Source organism: Ranitomeya imitator, chromosome 1 (assembly GCF_032444005.1).
Source record: "Ranitomeya imitator isolate aRanImi1 chromosome 1, aRanImi1.pri, whole genome shotgun sequence".
In the NCBI taxonomy this organism is placed as follows: Eukaryota; Metazoa; Chordata; class Amphibia; order Anura; family Dendrobatidae; genus Ranitomeya; species Ranitomeya imitator.
In genome coordinates this window covers 192,988,888-193,016,773 of record NC_091282.1, presented here as the reverse complement: position 1 = coordinate 193,016,773, position 27,886 = coordinate 192,988,888, and the positions used below count along the sequence as shown (strand labels likewise).

Genomic DNA, 27,886 nt, shown 5'->3' with positions numbered 1-27,886 from the left:
AACTTTTGAGCACAGCTGTATATCCCACATATAGGTGTGTATATACTGTAGTGAGACAATAATGTGTGGCAAAGCCGAGTCAAACAGATGCTGCAGGAATCAGAAAAGGAGCTACAACAACGGAAAGTATTTAGAACCTTCTGATAATATTGCTAACTTTACATTGTAACAATGGGATTTCCTCTTTGTGGTCACATGACATCTCTAGACATCTACTTCCTTACATGTGGGCAGTCTATTCTTCCTGCTCCCTAAGAATGTGTGGTGTGTAGGAGTAAGACAGACCACTGTCTACCAGCAAGCTAAATTACTGTCAGCCCGCAACATAAGTATAGGTGAGTGAAGAATGACAAGCAGAGATATAGATATATGCAGTTTTCATGGAGGTAGGATTACATAACAGATGACAGAAAGGACTCGCACAATTAGTTTTATCCTGATAGATATTGTATTATTTGACAATTTGTTTCTAGTCTTTGTATCACCAGGGACGCTATGTATAGTATAGGGCCATGACATTCTAAATCTACAAAGGTTAATGTATTTGTTGATTGTTTTATTTTAGCATAAAGTACAAACTTCTACAGTGCTGCTTAATATAAAAATGTATGTCACCTGTGATCGGCCATTTGCACTGACAACTATATAGGACATTGTGCATAATGTAGAACACGTAATATTATAATTGCGATTATTGTATAACAGATAAGTAGATACTGTGGGAATGTACTCTATAATTGCCAAAAACATCAACTCTGTTTTCCTGGCACATTATGCAATCTTAAAGTTACATAAAGGCAAGGTTTACAAGAGGGTGCAGCTGATCCTGCAGCGTGAGTCAATGGAACATACTAATTAGAATATAAAGTACAGATTATGCATGAGGATTGGAAATATTCTTTACATAACGTAACCAGTGTAGTCACTATCAGGAAAACAGTTTGCTTGAAGGTCGGAGGACATTTCTTCATATTTGACATGCATTAGAAAATAAATATTACTATTCATTTGTTTCTAAAAAAAAAATAAAGTGATTAATCTTTGGGATAATATAAAAAAATTAGATGGTGGCCCGATTCTAATGCATCAGGTATTCTAGAATATGTATAGTATATAGCACAGCCCACGCAGTATCTAACACAGCACACGTAGTATATAACAAAGCCCACATAGTATATAACACAGCCACGTAGTATATTGCCCAGCCATGTAGTATATTGCACAGCCACATAGTATATAGCACTGCCCACGTAGTATATAGCACAGAGACGCAGTATAAAACACAGGCCACGCAGTATATAACACAGCCCATGCAGTATATAACACAGCCCACGTAGTATCTAACACAGCCCACGCAGTATATAGCAATGTGGGCACCATATCCCTGATAAAAAAAGAATTAATATAAAAAAATAGTTATATACTCACCTTCCGGCGGCCCCCGGATCCAGCCCAGGCATTTAGCGATACTCCTCGTGACGCTCTGGTCCCAAGAATGCATTGCGGCAATAACACGTGATGATGTAGTGGTCTCACGAGACTGCTACGTAATCATCTCGCGAGACCGCTACGTCATATCCGGTCATTGCCGCAATGCATTCTTGGGACCAGAGCGTCGCGAGGAGCGGGAAAGCCGCCGGAAGGTGAGAATATAATGATTTTTTATTATTTTTAACATTAGATCTTTTTACTATTGATGCTGCATAGGCAGCATCAATAGTAAAAAGTTGGTCACACAGAGTTAATAGCAGCGTTAACGGACTGCATAACACCGCGTTATGCAGCGGTGTAACGCAGTCTGTTTAACGGACTGCTAAACCGCAATGGGGGCACTGACTGGAGGGGAGTAGGGAAAGGCGAATTCGCGGCCGGACTGTGCCCGTCGCTCATTGGTCACGGCCGGCCGGCTGTGATCAATCAGCGACGCGGGATTTCTGTGACACACAAACAGACGGAAGTGACCCTTAGGCTGTGTGCACACGATGTGGATTTAGTGCAGATCCGCAGCGTTTTTTTCCGCGCAGAAACGCTGCAGATCCGCACTGTGATTTACAGTACAATGTAAATTAAAGGGACTCTGTCACCTGAATTTGGCGGGACTGGTTTTGGGTCATATAGGCGGAGTTTTCGGGTGTTTGATTCACCCTTTCCTTACCCGCTGGCTGCATGCAGGCTGCAATATTGGATTGAAGTTCATTCTCTGTCCTCCGTAGTACATGCCTGCACAAGCGGGTAAGGAAAGGGTGAATCAAACACCCGAAAACTCCGCCCATATGACCCAAAACCAGTCCCGCCAAATGACAGGTTCCCTTTAATGTAAAAAAAGAAAAAAGCTGTGCACATGGTGCAGAAAAATCAGTGCGGAATTGCTGCGGATTTCAAAGAAGTGCATGTCACTTCTTTTGTGCGGATCTGCAGCGTTTCTACACCCCTACATAATAGAAATCCGCATTGGGAAAAACTGCAGAAAATCCGCACAAAATCCGCATCAATTCCGCACAAAAAACGCACAAAATCTGCATAAAAACCGAGGCAAATCCACAGCTGCGGATTCTGCCAGGAGATGCGGATTTTGTGCAGAAAATTCTGCACCTCTTTTCTTATGTGTGCACATAGCCTTAGACGATTATATAGATAGATAAGATGTAGAAAGTACATTTTACTAAAGAGAACCTGTCAGGTCAGACAATTCTTTTTACCTGCAGACATAGGGTTAATAGCGTTAAGAAAGTGGTTGACCATAGTACTGAAAGCGCTTCTCATGGGAGAAAATGAACTTTATTCTTCCCAGGAACTGCCGATTTTCCATCATATAGGCTGGAGATACAGTCACCTGTAAGCAGAGGTACATCAGTGAAAACACTGGGGAGTGCCTCCAGGAACCGCTCACAGTACTCTTCATAGACCGGAATGCCTGGATCACTGAAAGGCGGTGGCTCAAGGGAGGAATAAAGTTAATTTTCTCCCGGCAGCAGCACTTGTGCGTACAGTGGCCTGGCACTTTCCTAATGCTATCAACCTGCACATTAACCCTACGTGTCAGGCTTCCTTTAACATGCCTGGTTTTTGACAGTGTGGGTAAAACCATCACAAATAACCATTTCTGGTGCATTTACACAGCTGATTTCAGACAGCTAAACGTTCACTAATTGGTAACGCACAAATCGCTCACTGCTCATTTTCTCGAATGTGTACACAGGCTGACGAACAATGATGTGGAGAGAGCGACGGCTAGCACGCTCATTCTGTCCCCATATACAGCATCATATTTTCAGCTACATATCACTTGTTTATCAGGGTAATAAGCTGCAGATATCAAGAATATTTATGCAAGCATAAACAATCAAATCACCCAGCAAACAAGCGTTTTGCTAACATAGATTGTATATAGGATAGGTTATGTGCGATATAAACACATTCTATGCTGTATACAGGTACGGACTGGGGCTGAAATTCAGCCCTGGCATTTGAAATCACCCAGGCCCATGCCGTCCCAGGCCCATGCCGTCCCCGTCCCCATGAAAAAGATGGGATATATCACTAATATTACCCTGGATGGAGGAAAGGAAGATTTTCGACAAGACCAATATTTCTAATGATTCCCATGGCCTGCTGGGGTAAGTGACGGAGTCAGCAACTTTGTGCTCCATCACAACTCTTAACAGTGTGGGTGTCTTGAGAACACCAATGCTGTCAACAACGTAGCAGACAAGGTGGCCCATGACCAGAAAGGCCCTTCAGGCGTTTGCCAGAATTGCCAGATGGCCAGTCCGACCCTGGCTGTATACCAGGGGTTTTAAACACACGAGCAGCAAGCACCCCCCTTCCCACAGGCTGTTTTCATGTGGCCCGTAGGCACTTGAGCTCCTGTAATGATGTGGTTCGGTCCAGGGGGCTGCCGAACCCAGCCCTTTTCTGCAACTGAATGTGCACCGGTCGGTGTGCCGGCAGCGTATGAGGTCACTGACATCACTGTCCCGGCTGTGGAAGAAGGGAGCGGTGTACAGGAAAAAAGGATTTTTTAAAATGTGCAATGTGAAGAGTGGCACAAAGGAGATTATGGCTGCTACATGGGGACCAGGATGGAGGAGATTACTGCAATATAAGGACCAGGATGGGGGACATTACTGCAATATAGGGACCAGGATGGGGGACATTACTGCAATATAGGGACCAGGATGGGGGACATTACTGCAATATAGGGACCAGGATGGGGGACATTACTGCAATATAGGGACCAGGATGGGGGACATTACTGCAATATAGGGACCAGGATGGGGGACATTACTGCAATATAGGGACCAGGATGGGGGACATTACTGCAATATAGGGACCAGGAGGGGGGACATTACTGCAATATAGGGACCAGGATGGGGGACATTACTGCAATATAGGGACTAGGATGGGGGACATTACTACAGGATAGGAACCAGGATGGAGGACATTACTGCAATATAGGGACCAGGATGGAGGACATTACTACAGGATAGGGACCAGGATGGAGGACATTACTGCAATATAGGGACCAGGATGGAGGACATTACTACAGGATACGAACCAGGGTGGGGGACATTACTGCAATATATGGACCAGGATGGAGGACATTACTACAGGATAGGAACCAGGATGGGGGACATTACTGCAATATAGGGACCAGGATGGAGGACATTACTGCAATATAGGGACCAGGATGGAGGACATTACTACAGGATACGAACCAGGATGGGGGACATTACTGCAATATATGGACCAGGATGGAGGACATTACTACAGGATAGGAACCAGGATGGGGGACATTACTGCAATATATGGACCAGGATGGAGGACATTACTACAGGATAGGAACCAGGATGGAGGACATTACTGCAATATAGGGACCAGGATGGAGGACATTACTACAGGATAGGAACCAGGATGGGGGACATTACTGCAATATAGGGACCAGGATGGAGGACATTACTACAGGATAGGAACCAGGATGGGGGACATTACTGCAATATATGGACCTGGATGGAACACATTACTACAGGATAGGAACCAGGATGGAGGACATTACTGCAATATAGGGACCAGGATGGAGGACATTACTACAGGATAGGAACCAGGATGGGGGACATTACTGCAATATATGGACCAGGATGGAGGACATTACTACAGGATAGGAACCAGGATGGAGGACATTACTGCAATATAGGGACCAGGATGGAGGACATTACTACAGGATAGGAACCAGGATGGGGGACATTACTGCAATATAGGGACCAGGATGGAGGACATTACTACAGGATAGGAACCAGGATGGGGGACATTACTGCAATATAGGGACCAGGATGGAGGACATTACTACAGGATAGGAACCAGGATGGGGGACATTACTGCAATATATGGACCAGGATGGGGGACATTACTGCAATATAGGGACCAGGATGGAGGATATTACAACAGGATAGGAACCAGAATGGGGGACATAACTGCAATATATGGATCAGGATGGGGACATTACTGCAATATATGGACCAGGATGGAGGACATTACTACAGGATAGGAACCAGGATGGGGGACATTACTGCAATATATGGACCAGGATGGAGGACATTACTACAGGATAGGAACCAGGATGGAGGACATTACTGCAATATAGGGACCAGGATGGAGGACATTACTGCAATATAGGGACCAGGATGGGGGACATTACTGCAATATAGGGACCAAGATGGGGGAAATTACTGCAATATAGGGACCAGGATGGGGGACATTACTGCAATATAGGGACCAGGATGGGGGACATTACTGCAATATAGGGACCAGGATGGGGACATTACTACAGGATAGGAACCAGAATGGGGGACATTACTGCAATATAAGGACCAGGATGGGGGACATTACTACAGGATAGGAACCAGAATGGGGGACATTACTGCAATATATGGACCAGGATGGGGGACATTACTGCAATATAGGGACCAGGATGGAGGACATTACTGCAATATAGGGATCAGGATGGGGGACATTACTGCAATATAGGGACCAGGATGGGGGACATTACTGCAATATCGTGACCAGGATGGGGGACATTACTGTAATATCGGGACCAGTATGGGGGACATTACTGCAATATAGGGACTAGGATGGGGGACATTACTACAGGATAGGAACCAGGATGGAGGACATTACTGCAATATTGGGACCATAATGGAGGACATTACTGCAATATAAGGACCAGGATGGAGGACATTACTACAGGATAGGAACCAGGATGGGGGACATTACTGCAATATAGGGACCAGGATGGGGGACATTACTGCAATATAGGGACCAGGATGGAGGATATTACAACAGGATAGGAACCAGAATGGGGGACATAACTGCAATATATGGATCAGGATGGGGACATTACTGCAATATATGGACCAGGATGGGGGACATTACTGCAATATAGGGACCAGGATGGAGGACATTACTGCAATATAGGGACCAGGATGGGGGACATTACTGCAATATAGGGACCAGGATGGGGGACATTACTGCAATATAGGGACCAGGATGGGGGACATTACTGCAATATAGGGACCAGGATGGGGGACATTACTGCAATATAGGGACCAGGATGGGGGACATTACTGCAATATAGGGACCAGGATGGGGGACATTACTGCAATATCGTGACCAGGATGGGGGACATTACTGTAATATCGGGACCAGTATGGGGGACATTACTGCAATATAGGGACTAGGATGGGGGACATTACTACAGGATAGGAACCAGGATGGAGGACATTACTGCAATATTAGGACCATGATGGAGGACATTACTGCAATATAAGGACCAGGATGGAGGACATTACTACAGGATAGGAACCAGGATGGGGGACATTACTGCAATATAGGGACCAGGATGGAGGATATTACAACAGGATAGGAACCAGAATGGGGGACATAACTGCAATATATGGATCAGGATGGGGACATTACTACAGGATAGGAACCAGGATGGGGGACATTACTGCAATATAGGGACCAGGATGGAGGACATTACTGCAATATAGGGACCAGGATGGAGGACATTACTACAGGATACGAACCAGGATGGGGGACATTACTGCAATATATGGACCAGGATGGAGGACATTACTACAGGATAGGAACCAGAATGGGGGACATTACTGCAATATATGGACCAGGTTGGGGGACATTACTGCAATATAGGGACCAGGATGGAGGACATTACTGCAATATAAGGACCAGGATGGGGGACATTACTGCAATATATGGATCAGGATGGGGACATTACTGCAATATATGGACCAGGATGGGGGACATTACTGCAATATAGGGACCAGGATGGAGGACATTACTGCAATATAAGGACCAGGATGGGGGACATTACTGCAATATATGGATCAGGATGGGGACATTACTGCAATATATGGACCAGAATGGGGGACATAACTGCAATATATGGATCAGGATGGGGACATTACTGCAATATATGGACCAGGATGGGGGACATTACTGCAATATAGGGACCAGGATGGGGGACATTACTGCAATATAGGGACCAGGATGGGGGACATTACTGCAATATAGGGACCAGGATGGGGGACATTACTGCAATATAGGGACCAGGATGGGGGACATTACTGCAATATAGGGACCAGGATGGGGGACATTACTGCAATATAGGGACCAGGATGGGGGCATTACTGCAATATTGTGACCAGGATGGGGGACATTACTGTAATATCGGGACCAGTATGGGGGACATTACTGCAATATAGGGACTAGGATGGGGGACATTACTACAGGATAGGAACCAGGATGGAGGACATTACTGCAATATTGGGACCATGATGGAGGACATTACTGCAATATAAGGACCAGGATGGAGGACATTACTACAGGATAGGAACCAGGATGGGGGACATTACTGCAATATAGGGACCAGGATGGAGGATATTACAACAGGATAGGAACCAGAATGGGGGACATTACTGCAATATATGGACCAGGTTGGGGGACATTACTGCAATATAGGGACCAGGATGGAGGACATTACTGCAATATCGTGACCAGGATGGGGGACATTACTGTAATATCGGGACCAGTATGGGGGACATTACTGCAATATAGGGACTAGGATGGGGGACATTACTACAGGATAGGAACCAGGATGGGGGACATTACTGCAATATAGGGACCAGGATGGGGACATTACTACAGGATAGGAATCAGGATGGAGGACATTACTGCAATATAGGGACCAGGATGGGGACATTACTACAGGATAGGGATCAGGATGGGGGACATTACTGCAATATCGGGACCAGGATGGAGGACATTACTACAGGATAGGGATCAGGCTGAGGTACATTACTGCAATATTTAGACTAGGATGGAGGACATTACTATAGGATAAGGACATAACTACAGTATGAGGACCAGAATGGGGACATTACTGCAATATGGGTACCAGGATGGAGGACATTACTAACATTACTACAGGATAGGGACCAGGATATGGACATTACTGCAATATATGGACCAGGATGGAGGACATTATTATAGGATAGAGACAAAACTACAGTATGGGAACCAGGATGGGAGACATTACTCCAATATGGTGACTAGAATGTGGACATTACTGCAATATGGGGACCAGGAGGAGGGACTTTACTGTAATATAGGGACCAGGATGGAGGACATTACTACAGGATAGGGACCAGGACAGTACTGAAATAGGTGAACCAGTATGGGGACATTACTGCAATATATGGACCAGGATGGAAGACATTACTACAAGTTGATGGCCAGAATTACTATATGGTGCGAATTGAAAGACAATATTATTATATGAGGCCAATTTCGGGACAAAAGAAAGGAAAAAAAAATTGTAAAAAAAGAATCAAAATAAAGTATGAAAAATATTTTGCCACTAAAAATGCTGTTTTATGTACAATCTAAAGAAAAAAAAGTGCACATTTGTTATACGACTGAGTCTAAGAGCATGATTAGAGTACGAAACACCTCTGATACCCCTCACACCTAGTCGTAGTTGTATGCAGTATTGCGTTATATGTTTTTAAAGTGAACCTGTCATCAGGATTTTGCTGTCAGGTTGGCCTGTGGGCAAGTCTCTTCTTGGTTTCTCTGGAAGATAAGACTCTGCCTACGAAGCACAAGCATCTCATTAACTGAAAACTTCTACCACTGATTACACAAGAACCATAAGGCTGCCGTCACACTAGCAGTATTTGGTCAGTATTTTACATCAGTATTTGTAGCCAAAACCAGGAGTGGGTGATAAATACAGAAGTGGTGCATATGTTTCTATTATACTTTTCCTCTAATTGTTCCACTCCTGGTTTTGGCTTACAAATACTGATGTAAAATACTGACCAAATACTGATAGTGTGACGGCAGCCTTAGGCCAGTCTCACACGTCCAGATAATTCCGGTACCCACTGGGTACCACACGCACCGTGCCGGAGACAGCGCTAAAGTTTAGCGCTGTCCTCTGCATCTGGTGCTGAAGCCCCATTCATATCTTCCCTGCAGCAGCGTTTGCTGTAGAGAAGATATGAATAATTGTGTGTAAAATCAAGATCCAGGTCATCACCCCCCTCCCACCCCCTGTGCGCCCCCCCGCTGTGATTAAAATACTCACTCGGCTCCCTCGCTGGCTGGCGCTGCTTCCTGTCCTGGCCGCACCTTGTACTGTATGAGCGGTCACGTGGGGCCGCCGATTACAGTCATGAATATGCGGCTCCACCTCCCATAGGGGTGGAGCCGCATATTCATTACTGTAAATGAGCGGCCCCATGTGACCGCTCATACAGTACAAGGTGCGGCCAGGACAGGACGCTGCGAGGGAGCCGGGAGCCGGGTGAGTATTTTAATCACGGCGGAGGGGGGGGGGGGGAAGGGGAGGCGCACAAGAGGTGGGAGGGGGGTGATGACCTGGATCTTGATTTTACACACAATTATTCATATCTTCTCTACAGCAAACGCTGCTGCAGGGAAGATATGACTCGTGGCTTCAGCACCAGTGGGGGGGACAGCGCTTAATGTAGCTCTGTCTCCTGCACGGCACACGGACTGCACACTGACAATGTCCGTGTGCAGTACGTGTTTTACACGGACCCATTGACTTTAATGGGTCCGTGTAATCCGTACGCTCCCACGAACACTGACATGTCTCCGTGTTTGGCACACGGAGACACGGTCCGCAAAAAATCAATGACATCTGCACAGATGAATTGATTTTAACGTGTCTACGTGTGTCAGTGGCTCCGGAACGTGAGGAAACTGTCACCTCACGTATCGGAGACACTGACGTGTGAAACCGGCCTAAGACAGATTTCACCCAGGTATCATTTTAATCAGTTTAACAGCAGCAATATGACAGTGTCTGTAGTTTACTGAGCAAAATCCTGCTGACAGGTGCATCTTAAAGAACAAATAAGTTGCTTGGATTTCATGGACAAAAGATGGATCTTTACCTTTTTGCACATTTGTTATCGCCGCATCCATATTAACTCAAGCTATAAAATTGTATTATAATAACCCATACAATTAATGTCATTTAAACAATTTAATAACATGCCAAGAATGTTTAAAAAAAATGCTGAAAAGGTGTATAGATGAAAAAAAAGGTTATCACCAAAAATGTAATCTCATCCTGCATTGAATGTGTCCCATCAAATTAAAAGTTTTTCTATGTGCGGCCCATATACCCAGACGAGTTTGATACCCCAGCTATATATAATCTGTTATTTACAGTCTATCATATAAACACACACAATCTTTACTATATAAAGGCAATCCATAAAATATACACAAAATCCATGCTAAATGCACAGTCTATACTGTACGCAAGGAAAAATGACAGCACAGCCTGTACTATACAGTCTATAATATATACACACACAGTCCACATTGTATTACACATAATTTATGCTATATATAATTAGTCTATGCTATATACACAAAATCTATATTTTATACACACAGTCTACTACATTTACAGGGACAGAATAGAGGGCTCATCTGTCACAACACAGCTGTCCATTCTGAGGTCCGGGAGGAGGGGGCGGAGTTCCGGCCGTGCATGCGCGGTAGAAAATGGCGGTTGTGACGTAGGAAAAAAGTTACATTGAATGTTTTTTCGAGACGACGGTCCGCCAAAACACGACGGATCCGTTGCACGACGGACGCGACATGTGGCCATCCGTCGCGATCCGTCGCTAATACAAGTCTATAGGCAAAAAACGCATCCTGTGGGCACATTTGCAGGATCCATTTTTTGCCCAAAACGACGGATTGCGACGGATTGCTAAAAACGCAAGTGTAAAAGTAGCCTTACCGAGCACAGCTGTGAGCACAGGGATTTCCAACATGGCCGATTAACCCCTGTTCTGCCAGAAGAAAGAAACACATTTAAAATGAAGGAGAAGTGCTTCTTCTCAGCGCCGGAGTAGGAGTAATCAGATGCTGCTGTTTTCTTGCTCCACACTGTCGCGGTAACCCCGTGACATCAGAAGTCTGCTTTTCCTTTTCAGTTCCTCCAGACTTCCATAGGGTGAAGGTCCTGTCATGTTATCATGATATCTTCTTGCACCCTTTTCATAGGTCCTTCTACTTTTCTAAGCACAGAAACTTTACTAATAATGCAAAACTGGCATTGTCACTGCAGTTTCTGATTTTTAAAGGCAGGCTTCCCATGGACTAACCAGTCCACTGAACATGCGGTAGGATAAAGTTTTGGCAGAGGGCCACTTTAGAGATAGGGTCCTTGGTAGTGATGAGCGAACATGCTCAGATAAGGTGTCATCTGAGCATGCTAGGGTGCTACCTAAGTGTCTTCGGCTTGCTGGAAAAATACGTTTGAGTCCCTGCAGGTGCATGTCTCACGGCTGTTAGACAATCCCTGCATGTGTTGCAGCTGTCAAACAGCCGCGAGACATGCAGCAGCAGGGACTTGAACATATTATTCGAGCACACCGATGACACTCCGTTAGCACCTGAACACCCTGGGATAACATCTCTAACACAAGCCCTGCTGTCCCAAAACACAAGATTCTGTCTAAAAATACCATACCACTTAAGTGCCTGTTTTTCATCAGGTCACTGCTATTCTGCTACATTGTGTTACTCTGCAGGTCAAAAGCCTGCACAAATTTCTTCATCTTAAAGGGCCAGTGGATCTGATTTTTTAAGGGAACACCCCAACACTCATCACTTTGGGATCAAGCAACAAAATCTATTTGTTCTTGCCAAATCCTTGCCCTGCTTAAAAATTTCTGCTCACCATATTCGCAGCACAATTTAAAGTCAGTCCTTCACTCTTGACCCCAGTATGGAGATCTAAACTTTCCCACAGGGAATGCTCACGTTGCTACTGGCAGAGTAGGATCTATTACCAACAGCTAGCATGGAGCTTAGCCTGAGGTCACTGATTCAGCCCTAAGGGTACCGTCACACAGTGACACTTTGGTCGCTAGGACGGCACGATCCTTACGATCTCGCTGTGTCTGACACGCTACTGCGATCAGGGACCCCGCTGAGAATCGTACGTCGTAGCAGATCGTTTGAAACTTTATTTCGTCGCGGGATCTCCCGCTGACATCGCTGACTCGGCGTGTGTGACGCCGATTCAGCGATGTCTTCACTGGTAACCAGGGTAAGCATCGGGTTACTAAGTGCAGGGCCGCGCTTAGTAACCCGATATTTACCCTGGTTACTTGTGTAAATGTAAAAAAAAAAAACACTACATACTTACATTCCCGGTGTCTGGTCATGTCCCTCGCCTTCAGCTTCCCGCACTGACTGGTGAGCGCCGGCCAGCCGTAAAGTACAGCACAGCGGTGACGTCACCGCTCTGCTTTCCGGCTGTCCGGCGCTCACTGTCAGTGCAGAGAAGCACAGCGCCGAGGGACGCGACAGGAATGTAAGTATGTAGTGTTTGTTTTTTTTTACGTTTACGCTGGTAACCAGGGTAAACATCGGGTTACTAAGCGCGGCCCTGCGCTTAGTAACCCGATGTTTACCCTGGTTACCGGGGACTTCGTGATCGTTGGTCGCTGGAGAGCTGTCTGTGTGACAGCTCTCCAGCGACCAAACAGCGACGCTGCAGCGATCGACATCGTTGTCGTATCGCTGCAGCGTCGTTTTAGTGTGACGGTACCCTAAGTCAAATATGTTAGCGACTCCTGTTCACATCTGCAGCATGCCTCATCATAATCATATCTTTACAATGAAATCAAATCACTTGCTTACTGCATCTATGGCTTGAATGTATTTTTTTTCACCCAGTAAGTAAAGGTAAATGAAAAATGATAAATCCACACACATCAATACTTTGCTAAGTAGATAAGCTCAGATTTATCAAAGCAATTACACCAGAAAAATGTCGTAAAAGACTTTGAAAAGTCACAATTTTTTTTTGTGCAATGCAATTTTTTTTACTTTTGGTGTTTTCACACCAGTTTGGCTAACTTCTCCACAATGGCGACCTTGAGCTGGACAGGGTATTTCTGCATCCTCATCAAGACTGGTGTGATGAATCGCAATCTTAGTTATTCTAAATAGGCTTGTGTCACGAACAACACCCACCCGTGCCACATATGACTCAGATGTGACTGTAAAGGGAGACTCCGCTTCTCACACTCACTCATCCACTCATCCATTGCAATAGGTTGACATTGAACTAAGCACACTCCACAGCCAGTTCACGCATACACATCTCACATCGTTCTGCTACAACTTACCATTTTGATAAGCTAGTGAGATGCCTTCCCTGGGTGACACACTAGTATACATGTAAACCTAATTTTCCCAAGCACCTGATAGGTACTTAATTACACTGTGGCAAACACAGGGTAACACAACCAGGTTTTACTTTCCTACTTTGGGGTTGTGTGTACTGTAGTGCAGCGGGGTTGGTGCAGTGCGACCGATAGGGAGGGACCACAGAAAATTCAACGTAAACAGTGTCTTTATTTTCAGGCTCACATACAGGTGTGAGCCTCCGGTTCGCGGCAGGGTTTCCATATACACAGTCTATGTTCACAACAAATTGCCGTGGACAATGACACAGCCGTGTCTCTTGGGTGCGTCAGCCACCTTGAAGTCCCTGGCTCTGTGTTACCTCCACACAGACCTGAGTTGCACATAGTCTCCTGCTCTGCAGCTTGCAAACTCCAATCTGACACACCCAAGGCCAATCTGACAGATTTAAATTGAATCGTGGCCATAGAGCCACTTCCAAAACCCGGAGTGGAGAGAGGGATTTGCCCCACTACCAAACCTGCAAATCCCTCTAAAAATAAAAGCCCCTAACGGGTTTTCCTAATAATCTGACTGAGTCACTGCTTGGACCCAATCCATTCTTTCTTTTATTTTGCCTTGTGACTCACTGGCGTCCTGCTGTGAACACAAGGCACTCCAGCGGGTTTAATAGGACTCCGGCCGCATCCCGGGTGACATATATCGACCCTTGCATGTGATCCCTCCCACTGACTCACACTACGTTTCAAGCTTGAAGAACAAACTTATTACATTTTAGACTTATATACAAAATGAGTACAATGCTTTCAATGTTACAAAAAAATAAAATAAAAAGACATGCATAAAAGCAAATAGCATGTAATAAAAAGGGATAAAGAAACCTGTGACACTGGTCACTACCCATGGACAAGGCGTGAGGCAGGGTACTCAAACGTTTCAGGGTTCAGATACCAAGAAAGCACGTTGAAAACTAAAGGGGGAAAGACAAAGGCGTAGTCATGTCGCAGTCCAAGGTCAGAATACCAGGAAGATAGCAGATCAGGGCAAACAGGCTAGGAAAATGGATGGCCAAAACGAAGTCCAATGTCAGGAAGCAACAGATCAACAAACAGAACACAGAAATGTAAGGCACACAAACACCACCGAGCAAATTCTACGATTGGCTGAGACTGACAGCTTAAGTAACTGGGTAATCACTTAGAACAGGGAACACCTGAAGGAAGCTTAGGACCCTCCAATCTTAGTTTGGATGGCTGAGTGGTCTATCAAAATGCCAACAGCTAAGTACACCCCTGCACTAGACTGAACAACTCAGCTGTCACTCACTGCGTCCAAGGCACACTGAGGGGAGGAATTGTGACAAAACCTGTTATGATTAGATCAATGAGTGTTTCTTTACAGAGGAGATGGCACTGAAAGTTTTAACAGGACTACAATAGACATTGCTTCTCCTAGGGACTGACAGTGAGTTTTTCTGAATGAAATATTATAAAGAGTCTCATTCACATAACATAGTAACATAGTAACATAGTTAGTAAGGCCGAAAAAAGACATTTGTCCATCCAGTTCAGCCTATATTCCATCATAATAAATCCCCAGATCTACGTCCTTCTACAGAACCTAATTGTATGATACAATATTGTTCTGCTCCAGGAAGACATCCAGGCCTCTCTTGAACCCCTCGACTGAGTTTGCCATCACCACCTCCTCAGGCAAGCAATTCCAGATTCTCACTGCCCTAACAGTAAAGAATCCTCTTCTATGTTGGTGGAAAAACCTTCTCTCCTCCAGACGCAGAGAATGTCCCCTTGTGCCCGTCACCTTCCTTGGTATAAACAGATCCTCAGCGAGATATTTGTATTGTCCCCTTATATACTTATACATGGTTATTAGATCGCCCCTCAGTCGTCTTTTTTCTAGACTAAATAATCCTAATTTCGCTAATCTATCTGGGTATTGTAGTTCTCCCATCCCCTTTATTTATTTTGTTGCCCTCCTTTGTACTCTCTCTAGTTCCATTATATGCTTCCTGAGCACCGGTGCCCAAAACTGGACACAGTACTCCAGTACAGTACTCCATGTGCGGTCTAACTAGGGATTTGTACAGAGGCATTATAATGCTCTCATCATGTGTATCCAGACCTCTCTTAATGCACCCCATGATCCTGTTTGCCTTGGCAGCTGCTGCCTGGCACTGGCTGCTCCAGGTAAGTTTATCATTAACTAGGATCCCCAAGTCCTTCTCCCTGTCAGATTTACCCAGTGGTTTCCCATTCAGTGTGTAATGGTGACATTGATTCCTTCTTCCCATGTATATAACCTTACATTTATCATTGTTAAACCTCATCTGCCACCTTTCAGCCCAAGTTTCCAACTTATCCAGATCCATCTGTAGCAGAATACTATCTTCTCTTGTATTAACTGCTTTACATAGTTTTGTATCATCTGCAAATATCGATATTTTACTGTGTAAACCTTCTACCAGATCATTAATGAATATGTTGAAGAGAACAGGTCCCAATACTGACCCCTGCGGTACCCCACTGGACACAGCGACCCAGTTAGAGACTATACCATTTATAACCACCCTCTGCTTTCTATCACTAAGACAGTTACTAACCCATTTACACACATTTTCCTCCAGACCAAGCATTCTCATTTTGTGTACCAACCTCTTGTGCGGCACGGTATCAAACGCTTTGAAAAAATCGAGATATACCACGTCCAATGACTCACCATGGTCCAGCCTATAGCTTACCTCTTCATAAAAACTGATTAGATTGGTTTGACGGGAGCGATTTCTCATAAACCCATGCTGATATGGAGTTAAACAGTTATTCTCATTGAGATAATCCAGAATAACATCCCTCAGAAACCCTTCAAATATTTTACCAACAATAGAGGTTAGACTTACTGGCCTATAATTTCCAGGTTCACTTTTAGAGCCCTTTTTGAATATTGGCACCACATTTGCTATGCGCCAATCCTGCGGAACAGACCCTGTCGCTATAGAGTCCCTAAAAATAAGAAATAATGGTTTATCTATTACATTACTTAGTTCTCTTAGTACTCGTGGGTGTATGCCATCCGGACCCGGAGATTTATCTATTTTAATCTTATTTAGCCGGTTTCGCACCTCTTCTTGGGTTAGATTGGTGACCCTTAATATAGGGTTTTCATTGTTTCTTGGGATTTCACCTAGCATTTCATTTTCCACCGTGAATACCGTGGAGAAGAAGGTGTTTAATATGTTAGCTTTTTCCTCGTCATCTACAACCATTCTTTCCTCACTATTTTTTAAGGGGCCTACATTTTCAGTTTTTATTCTTTTACTATTGATATAGTTGAAGAACAGTTTGGGATTAGTTTTACTCTCCTTAGCAATGGGCTTCTCTGTTTCCTTTTTGGCAGCTTTAATTAGTTTTTTAGATAAAGTATTTTTCTCCCTATAGTTTTTTAGAGCTTCAATGGTGCCATCCTGCTTTAGTAGTGCAAATGCTTTCTTTTTACTGTTAATTGCCTGTCTTACTTCTTTGTTTAGCCACATTGGGTTTTTCCTATTTCTAGTCCTTTTATTCCCACAAGGTATAAACCGCTTACACTGCCTATTTAGGATGTTCTTAAACATTTCCCATTTATTATCTGTATTCTTATTTCTGAGGATATTGTCCCAGTCTACCAGATTAAGGGCATCTCTAAGCTGGTCAAACTTTGCCTTCCTAAAGTTCAGTGTTTTTGTGACTCCCTGACAAGTCCCCCTAGTGAAAGACAGGTGAAACTGCACAATATTGTGGTCGCTATTTCCTAAATGCCCAACCACCTGCAGATTTGTTATTCTGTCAGGTCTATTAGATAGTATTAGGTCTAAAAGTGCTGCTCCTCTGGTTGGATTCTGCACCAATTGTGAAAGATAATTTTATCTTTCACATGCCTCACCACTAATCCTGGTCAGATGAGAAGAGGATGGCTAATTGTCTGCACGGAGAGATGGAAGTAGGACAAAATTCTAATTTATATAATATTTTCTCAACCTCCTATTGAAATAATATGACCCCCATATTTCTGGGCATACTTTCAGCATCCTAGACACACCACACAGGAGTTTGTTATATTCATAGTTAAAGTTGGATCCATGGATGGTGATGAAGGGATTGTCCATCCCAAATGGATAAGTCTACAGTCACTCTGTGACTTACGAATAACAGTATGGTAAATTCTAAAATAGAAACTAATTCACATCATTTAGCAATATCAGTATATTTTGAGAATACATTTAAAAAAAGGTTTCTGTGGATTAATTTTTACACTTATCGTTTTGTTTTAAAATTATGTGCCTGGTTCTTAATCTGCGAATGCACATGGTACATCATCTTCAATGAAGTCAGGTCAGGTAGGTAAGTTAGGCAAGCAGCATCATCATTCAATGATTTTAATATATTCATTTCACAAATCCAAATTGAAATTTCTTTCATGTGAAGTACTCTGATATTTTTTTCCCAGCTACTCTGTCCATGAAGCGACCAAAAGCTACTTATATGGTGTATATGTACAAGTAGCATAGTTATAGTTTTCTGAATGTGGGGAAACAAAAATTGGTTGTATCTTTAAAACCTTCCATTAGAGATCAAAGAAAAGAGACACTGTTGGACGAATTGTGTTTTAAAGGGGTTATCCACCCAGTAGAAATTAAATTTACAACATGTCAGAATGTTCTAAAATAACAAAAATATCCATCCTCGCCTCACTGATTCCAGTGGACCAAGAGCAGTGTCGCCCATTGGACTGGAATGCTGTCATATGGGGCTGAAGGGTGGTGATTTTATCGTAAGAGACTTGTGACATGTTCCCTTTAAGGGAGTTTTTCAGTTTCAACAAGCCCTTGTCCCCTGGCATAGTTTGTTTAAAAAAAATTGTGTTAACCGACCTCCCTGGATCCAGCGCTGGGTCTCCACCAATTCTCACATTGCCAGTGCTGCAGCCAATAGGTGAGCTCAGCGGCTCAGCCGGAGTAGACAGCACCAGCCGCTGACTTCAGTGATTGTCTGCAGCACAGATGATGTAACAACAGCCCTGCAGACCATATCAGACAGTGAAAACAGTTACTGGGTAGAGTAACATAGGCACAAACTGCACCTGGAGGCAGGAGTTTTCGGAAACTGGAAACCATGTTAAAGGGAACCTGTCAGCAGGATTGTGCACAGTAACCAACAGACAGGGTCACGTCGGCGCCGTTATACTGATTAAAATGATACTTTGGTTGATGAAATCCGTCTTGTGGTTGTTTTATCTTTATTTTTAGTTTTGAGTTAATGATATGCTCATGCCCCGGGGCGGCCTGTGGGGGTGGGGTCTTCATGTGGTGCTCTCAGAGGCGTAGCTAGGGTTTTGGTTCAGTGGAGGCGAGACTTCTGAGTGGGCCCCTAACCAGGTAATATTGATTACAACTGGGTGACGCACCCTAATAGTGGAGGAGAACCTCAACAGATGACCGCGCTGTTACTGAAGATAATCTCTATATAAAGACCAACATGAATATTACCACCATACAGTCAGTGGTAGATACCAGTCCTACGCAACATATAAGAGATCACAGCACAGTTACAGATAATGACTTACCGCTGACGTTCTTTCTGATGGAATCGTTCACTTTTCCCGTCTTTTCCATCTGACCCAGACCGACATGACAACTTCTTCCAGCCATGACTCGGCTGCAGAAAAAACAACAAAGACACATTTCACATCTCATATTCCATCCCCATCACCATCTATTCCCAGCCTGCACAACCTCCTCATCCTGCTGATATCTCAATACTTAGCCGCTGCTGCCGTATGTGTCCCTATTACTGCCCCTGATACCCCAATACTGAGCCGCTGCTGCCGTATGTGTCCCTATTACTGCCCCTGATACCCCAATACTGAGCCGCTGCTGCCATATGTGACCCTATTACTGCACCTACTGTGTGGTTCTCTGTGCCTTCTAAATTCTAAAGCAACCCTCTATAATATAGTAATGCTTGGCGCAAGTGCCCTAGAAAACAGTGCCCACATTTTGCTGCCTAGAAAGTAATATTATCCTGTGCCCCTTTGACCGTGACAGTAACCTGAGTTCCCCTATAACAATAAGTGCTCACTTTACATTTAATAATGTCCCGAGTCTCCCCTCTATACACAGTATGATGCTCTCTTATACACAGTGTAATGCCCCCTCACTGTATAGTACCACCCACACAGTATAATGACCCCTTAGTAGGCCCCAAAATATTTGATGGCTCCAACACTGTATGATGGCCCCTTCACTGTAATCCCCACACTGTATGTTGGCCCCCTAGATAGCCTCCATATAGTATAATGCACCAGATCGTCCTAAATATAGTATAATGCACTCCCCATAGGCAGACTCTATATTGTATAATGAACCTCCATAGGCAGACTCTATAGCACAAGGCAGCACCCCATAGGCAGAACCTGTAGTATAAGGCAGCACCCCCATAGGCAGACCCTGTAGTATAAGGCAGCACCCCCATATGTAGACCCTGTAGTATAAGGCAGCACCCCATAGGCAGACCCTGTAGTATAAGGCAGCACCCCCATAGGCAGACCATGTAGTATAAGGCAGCACCCACATAGGCAGACCCTGTAGTTTAAGGCAGCACCCCATAGGCAGACCCTGTAGTATAAGGCAGCATCCCCATAGGCAGACCCTGTAGTATAAGGCAGCATCCCCATAGGCAGACCCGGTAGTATAAGGCAGCACCCCAATAGGCAGACCCTGTAGTATAAGGCAGCACCCCATAGGCAGACTCTGTAGTTTAAGGAAGCACCCCCATAGGCAGACCCTCTAGTATAAGGCAGCACCCCCATAGGCAGACCCTGTAGTGTAAGGCAGCACCCCCATAGGCAGACCCTGTAGTATAAGGCAGAACCCCATAGGCAGACCCTGTAGTATAAGGCAGCCCCATTAAAAAAAAGTAAATAAATACTCACATCTCTTCCTCCTTGTTCCCGCAGTGCTCTAAGCTCCCACTCATCTCCGGACTGCGAGCCCCGGGTAGTGACGTCATTGCGCCTGCTGTCAGTGTCGGCGTTGGTGATGTCAGACGCTGACAGAGTGATGATGGGAGGAGCATAGTGCTCCTTCCTTCATCAATGCGGTCAGCTGTATCGGCTAAATGCCGAAACAGCTGACCTTGTGATGACGGGTGGGGGGCCAACTGCTGGCACCGGCCCCCCACCACCTGCTCAGGGGCCCCATAGTGGCAGAGCAGGGAGATCTATTATACCGGGTGCGCTGATTAGGTATTCACTAGTATGGCTTCTTACAGGTCACTGATCCCTTACTGACCTGCCCCCTAGTATACATAATTAATATGTACACACTGAAAAAAAAATCACTTCTGCAGGCAGGCACCAGCCGTGGCACCTGCACTGCAGCATAATAGCATGTGTACTGTGTATATAATTAATGTGGTTGAGTTGAACTGCTATTCCGCAGGCGCCGGCGGCGCCATCTTGCTGGAGAAGAAAACAAAAGTTCTCCAAGATGGCACCGCTGGCATCTGCGGAATAGCAGCTATCGGATCACCTCTATATACACCGACAGCTGCTACTGCACAGGCGCGGCGAGCGCTATTTTCAAATTGATTATTTTAAAATATCAGGATAACCTCAACTACATTAATTATATGCACAGCATGCATGCGATTATGCTGCAGCGCAGGTGCCATTGCTGGTGCCTGCTTGCAGAAGGTTTCACTTTTTTTTTTTTGGAGTATGTACATATAATATTCAGTATGTAAACTAGGGGGCAGGTCAGTGAGGGATCAGTGACCTGTCAGGAGCCATACTGGTGAATACCTGATCAGAGGGCCACATGAAGACCCCCACAGGCAGACACGGAGCACGAGCATATCAGTAACTCAAAACTGAAAATAAAGATTACACAACAACCGCAAGACAGATTTCATCAACCAAGGTGTCATTTTAATCAGTATAACGGCGCCAACCTGACACTGTAAGTTACTGTGCACAATACTGCCGACAGGTTCACTTTAAATAAATACATACAGTACAGACCAAAAGTTTGGACACACCTTTTCATTTAAAGATTTTTCTATATTTTCATGACTATGAAAATTGTACATTCACACTGAAGGCATCAAAACTATGAATTAACACATGTGGAATTATATACTTAACAAAAAAGTGTGAAACAACTGAAAATATGTCTTATATTCTAGGTTCTTCAAAGTAGCCACCTTTTGCTTTGATGACTGCTTTGCACACTCTTGGCATTCTCTTGATGGGCTTCAAGAGGTAATTACCGGGAATGGTCTTCCAACAATCTTGAAGGAGTTCCCAGAGATGCTTAGCACTTGCTGGCCCTTTTGCCTTCACTCTGCGGTCCAGCTCACCCCAAACCATCTCGATAGGGTACAGGTCTGGTGACTGTGGAGGACAGGTCATCTGGCATAGCACCCCATCACTCTCCCTCTTGGTCAAATAGCCCTTACACAGCCTGGAGGTGTGTTTGGGGTCATTGTCCTGTTGAAAAATAAATGATGGTCCAGCTAAACGCAAACCGGATGGAATAGCATGCCGCTGCAAGATGCTGTGGTAGCCATGCTGGTTCAGTATGCCTTCAGTTTTGAATAAATCCCCAACAGTATCACTAGCAAAGCACCCCCACACCATCACACCTCCTCCTCCATGCTTCACGGTGGGAACAGGCATGTAGAGTCCACCCGTTCACCTTTTCTGCGTCACACAAAGACATGGTGGTTAGAACCAAAGAGCTCAAATTTAGACTCATCAGACCAAAGCACAGATTTCCACTGTTCTAATGTCCATTCCTTGTGTTATTTAGCCCAAACAAGTCTCTTCTGCTTGTTGCCTGTCCTTAGCAGTGGTTTCCTAGCAGCTATTTTACCATGAAGGCCTGCTGCACAAAGTCTCATCTTAACAGTTGTTGTAGAGATGTGTCTGCTGCTAGAACTCTGTGTGGCATTGACCTGGTCTCTAATCTGAGCTGCTGTTAACTTGCGATTTCTGAGGCTGGTGACTCGGATAAACTTATCCTCAAAAGCAGAGGTGACTCTTGGTCTTCCTTTTCTGGGACGGTCCTCATGTGAGCCAGTTTCTTTGTAGCGCTTGATGGTTTTTGCAACTGCACTTGTGGACACTTTCAAAGTTTTCCCAATTTTTCAGACTGACTGACCTTCATTTCTTAAAGTAATGATGGCCACTCGTTTTTCTTTACTTACCGTATATACTCGAGTATAAGCCGACCCGAGTATAAGCCGACCCCCCTAATTTTGCCACAAAAAACTGGGAAAACTTATTGACTCGAGTATAAACCTAGGGTAGAAAATGCAGCATTTACCGGTGAATTTCAAAAATAAAAATAGATGCTCCATACAGTTCATTATTGCCCCATAGATGCTCCATATACAACTGTGCTATATAGAATGCTCTGCGCCGTTGATTATGGCCCCATAGGTGCTCCTTATAATGCTGTGCCATATATGCTCTGCACCTTTATGGCCCCATAGGTGCTCCTTATAATGCTGTGCCCCATATATGCTCTGCACCTTTATGGCCCCATAGGTGCTCCTTATAATGCTGTGCCCCATATATGCTCTGCACCTTTATGGCCCCATAGATGCTCCTTATAATGCTGTGCCCCTTATATGCTCTGCACCTTTATGGCCCCATAGGTGCTCCTTATAATGCTGTGCCCCTTATATGCTCTGCACCTTTATGGCCCCATAGGTGCTCCTTATAATGCTGTGCCCCTTATATGCTCTGCACCTTTATGGCCCCATAGGTGCTCCTTATAATGCTGTGCCCCATATATGCTCTGCACCTTTATGGCCCCATAGGTGCTCCTTATAATGCTGTGCCCCATATATGCTCTGCACCTTTATGGCCCCATAGGTGCTCCTTATAATGCTGTGCCCCTTATATGCTCTGCACCTTTATGGCCCCATAGGTGCTCCTTATAATGCTGTGCCCCTTATATGCTCTGCACCTTTATGGCCCCATAGGTGCTCCTTATAATGCTGTGCCCCTTATATGCTCTGCACCTTTATGGCCCCATAGGTGCTCCTTATAATGCTGTGCCCCTTATATGCTCTGCACCTTTATGGCCCCATAGGTGCTCCTTAGAATGCTGTGCCCCATATATGCTCTGCACCTTTATGGCCCCATAGGTGCTCCTTATAATGCTGTGCCCCTTATATGCTCTGCACCTTTATGGCCCCATAGGTGCTCCTTATAATGCTGTGCCCCTTATATGCTCTGCACCTTTATGGCCCCATAGGTGCTCCTTAGAATGCTGCTGGTGCTGCCATAAAAAAAAAAAAAAAAATCACATACTCACCTCTCTTCTCAGGACGCCGGCGCTTTCAATAATTACCTGCTCCTCTGCGGCTCCGTCTCCAGCACTGACGCTCAGCAGAGGGCGCGCACTGACTACGTCACAGCGCCCTCTAACCTGAGCGTCATTGCTAGAGGACGCTGCAGACGGAGCCGGAGCAAGGAGCAGGTAATTATAGCGCTGCGCTCCCCTTACCTGCTGCGGTGCGGTCCCTGCAGTCCCTGGCTTCTCCGGCGCTGCAGCTTCTTCCTGTAATTGAGCGGTCACATGGCACCGATCATTTACAGCAATGAATATGCGGCTCCTCCCCTATGGGGGTGGAGCTGCCTATTCATTTCTGTAATGAGCGGTGCCATGTGACCGCTCAGTGCAGGAAGAATCTGCAGCGCCGGAGAAGCCAGGGACTGCAGGGACCGCGCTGGGAGCAGGTAAGTATGACTACACAGCCCCCGCTCCCCCTCACCTGCCGACCCCCGGGTATATGACTCGAGTATAAGCCGAGAGGGGGACTTTCAGCCCAAAAAAATGGGCTGAAAATCTCGGCTTATACTCGAGTATATACGGTAGCTGCTTTTTTCTTGCCATAATATAAATTCTAACAGTCTATTCAGTAGGACTATCAGCTGTGTATCCACCAGACTTCTGCGCAACACAACTGATGGTCCCAACCCCATTTAAAAGGCAATAAATCCCACTTATTAAACCTGACAGGGTACACCTGTGAAGTGAAAGCCATTTCCGGTTACTACCTCTTGAAGCTCATCAAGAGAATGCCAAGAGTGTGCAAAGTAGTCATCAAAGCAAAAGGTGGCTACTTAGAAGAACCTAGAATATAAGACATATTTTCAGTTGTTTCACACTTTTTTTGTTAAGTATATAATTCCACATGTGTTATTTCATAGTTTTGATGCCTTCAGTGTGAATGTACAATTTTCATAGTCATGAAAATACAGAAAAATGAGAAGGTGTGTCCAAACTTTTGGTCTATACTGTACATTTTCAAAATCAGCGCCATTATATAAAAAGTTGTCGCTATCTATTTAACACTAAACCCATACTGTAAATTATTCTGTTTTTCATTCAGAATTTCACTAGATATTGACACCAAAAATGAACGCCACAGCAGGAAAAAGTAACTGCAGCAATCAGAGATCAGATACTGAGAATGAGGAAAAGCAAATCATCCCAGAAGAATATCATCCCTCACATTCACATAGTAAGAGCCGTCCAAAGGAGAAGTCAGCTTCTACCAACGCGAGAGATGGGGATACATTTTACAAGTTTGTCATCTTACATGCAGAGGCTGATGAATTAGAGGCAATACGACTAAAGAACATCCTACAAGACAAATATAACATCAGACCGGGAATCATCTTTGCAGAGATGCCTGCAGGACAACAAATCCTCACAAACCTTGACAATGCAGTGAACGGATCTGCTTGGACTATTTTATTACTAACTGTAAACTTCCTGAGAGAAACCTGGTGTGAATTTCAGTCTCATGCAACGTTAATCAATTCTATTCACATGCACCATAAATATAACTCTGTGATTCCGGTGAGGCCGAGAGACAATTACCTTCCAAGAGAGAAGACACCATTTGCACTGAAACTCATTAATGCATTAGAAGAAGGGAACCCTGAATTCCCAAAGCAAGTGGAGAAAACCTTCCGGGATTGCCTGTACAAGAAACAGTATGACATATGGAAGGCTGAGAAGGAAGACATGTAACATCCAAGCCTATAATCAGTGGGCGTCAATGGTTCAATATGATGGGAATATTACAGCGGTCTTCTACAAGTTAGTCTAAGTGCTCCTGGAGACCCAAGTGATTGTCTTGCATTGGTTCATCAGTGGACATATTTTTAAAGTGTCACCAGAGTTTGGTCACTGTCAGTTTTTACCATCAGAATTTGGTTCATCAATTTTTATTAAATAAAAAACTGATGGAAATTTCATAACAAACAGAGCATATGGCATCCAAATGCAGTCCAATTTTTTTCACTGGCCACATAGACTTGTACCAGTGAGATAGATCGGAGGCCCAGATCCAAATCAGACTATTCTCAATGAATTTGTGCGGACCACTCAGTCAGCAAAAATATAAAACATGTGGACAGCGCGATTGACTCTAAGGGTATGTTTCCATGGTCAGTATTGGCAGCGCTTTGGACGCAGCACATGTCTGCTCCGTCCAAAGCACTTCCGGCTTTTGTACGAGCAGATGATTACGCATGTGTTCACTGAACCGTGCGGAATCACCGCGTCCAATACATTGTATGGGTGACTTTATCTTGTGGAGATGGAGCGTTTCCACAAGATAAATTGACATGCTCCAGTCTGAAAAGATGCGCCGCATGTCCGGTTACGTAGGGAAGCTCGAGGCATCCCTGCACGCATAGTGGAGATTGGATTTCATGAAATCCCCTCCACTATGCTGTAACATCTGGCCGCTGCATCCAACCTGCAGCGTTTACTGATCATGGAAACACAGCCTATAGGTACACATTCTATCTGTGAAAAACACGGATAAAACTGGAACATGAAAAAATTACATCTGAATGAACCTCAGTGTCAAGAAACTGAGTATTTGGATCAACAAGATGTAATCAGGTTCTGTTCATACTTTTGTCAGGTTTTTGTTACTTTGTGCACTATTATATCCAGTAAAAAATGGAAACTTGACAAATCCATTGATAAGTTAAAGGGACACTGTCACCTGGATTTGGAGGGAACAATCTTCAGCCATGGAGGCGGGGTTTTGGGGTTTTTGATTCACCCTTTCCTTACCCGCTGGCTGCAGTGGCGTAGGAAGGGGGGTGCGGGGGGGGCGGTCCGCCCCGGGCGGCACAATGCGGGGGGCGGCCGGCGCTGCAGGAGAAGAAGATAAAAAAAAAAAAAAGACGCCCCTTTAAATCTTCGGGCGGCGCCGTCCGCCGCCACGACCAGGGCCAGCTCCCCCCACCCCCGGGTCCCGCCCCCGCCCCCCGCTCTATACTCACCTCTCCTGGTTCCTGCGGCTTCAGCGTCCTCTGACTCTGCGACGTCTCAGAGCAGAGGGCGCGATGACGTCACTACTGTGCGCGCCGCTCTGCCTCTCTGTCCTGAGCGTCGCAGAGCCGGAGAGACGCTGACTGCACCGGACCTGCGCTGGGAACGGGAGAGGTGAGGATTTTACTTTTTATTTTTTTTCTTTATTTCTGACTGTCTGGGGCTGGGGCAATACAGGAGACTATGGGGCAGATTGCTGGACACACTGCGGCAATACTGGAGACCATGGGGCAGACTGCTGGACACACTGGGGCAATACTGGAGACCATGGGGCAGAATGCTGGACACACTGGGGCAATACTGGAGACCATGGGGCAGAATGCTGGACACACTGGGGCAATACTGGAGACCATGGGGCAGAATGCTGGACACACTGGGGCAGTACAGGAGACTATGGGGCAGAATGCTGGACACACTGAATACTGGAGACCATGGGGCAGATCTCAGGACACATTGAGGCAATGCTGGAGACCCTGGGGCAGACTTCTGGACATACTGGGGCAATACTGGAGACCATGGGGCAGATTGCTGGACACACCGGGGCAATACTGGAGACCATGGGGCAGAATGCTGGACACACTGGGGCAATACAGGAGACCATGGGGCAGATTGCTGGACACACTGGGGCAATACTGGAGACCCTGGGGCAGATTGCTGGACACACTGGGGCAATAC

The 27,886-nt window shown here is 45.2% G+C and overlaps 1 protein-coding gene across 1 annotated transcript; it reads left to right on the top strand.

The window, feature by feature from the left end:
• Nucleotides 1-228: 228 nt before the first annotated feature.
• Nucleotides 229-26,129, top strand: TICAM2 (TIR domain containing adaptor molecule 2). Its single transcript, XM_069753154.1, has 2 exons — nt 229-335; nt 25,245-26,129. Exon 2 carries the CDS (start codon nt 25,271-25,273, stop codon nt 25,889-25,891), a length of 621 nt encoding a protein of 206 aa, XP_069609255.1. The 5' UTR covers nt 229-335; nt 25,245-25,270; the 3' UTR covers nt 25,892-26,129.
• Nucleotides 26,130-27,886: the final 1,757 nt, after the last annotated feature.

What these genes read in the sequence shown, in the direction of transcription:
- TICAM2 (XM_069753154.1), top strand. Translation starts at nt 25,271, where the DNA reads ATGAACGCCACAGCAGGAAAAAGTAACTGCAGCAATCAGAGATCAGAT.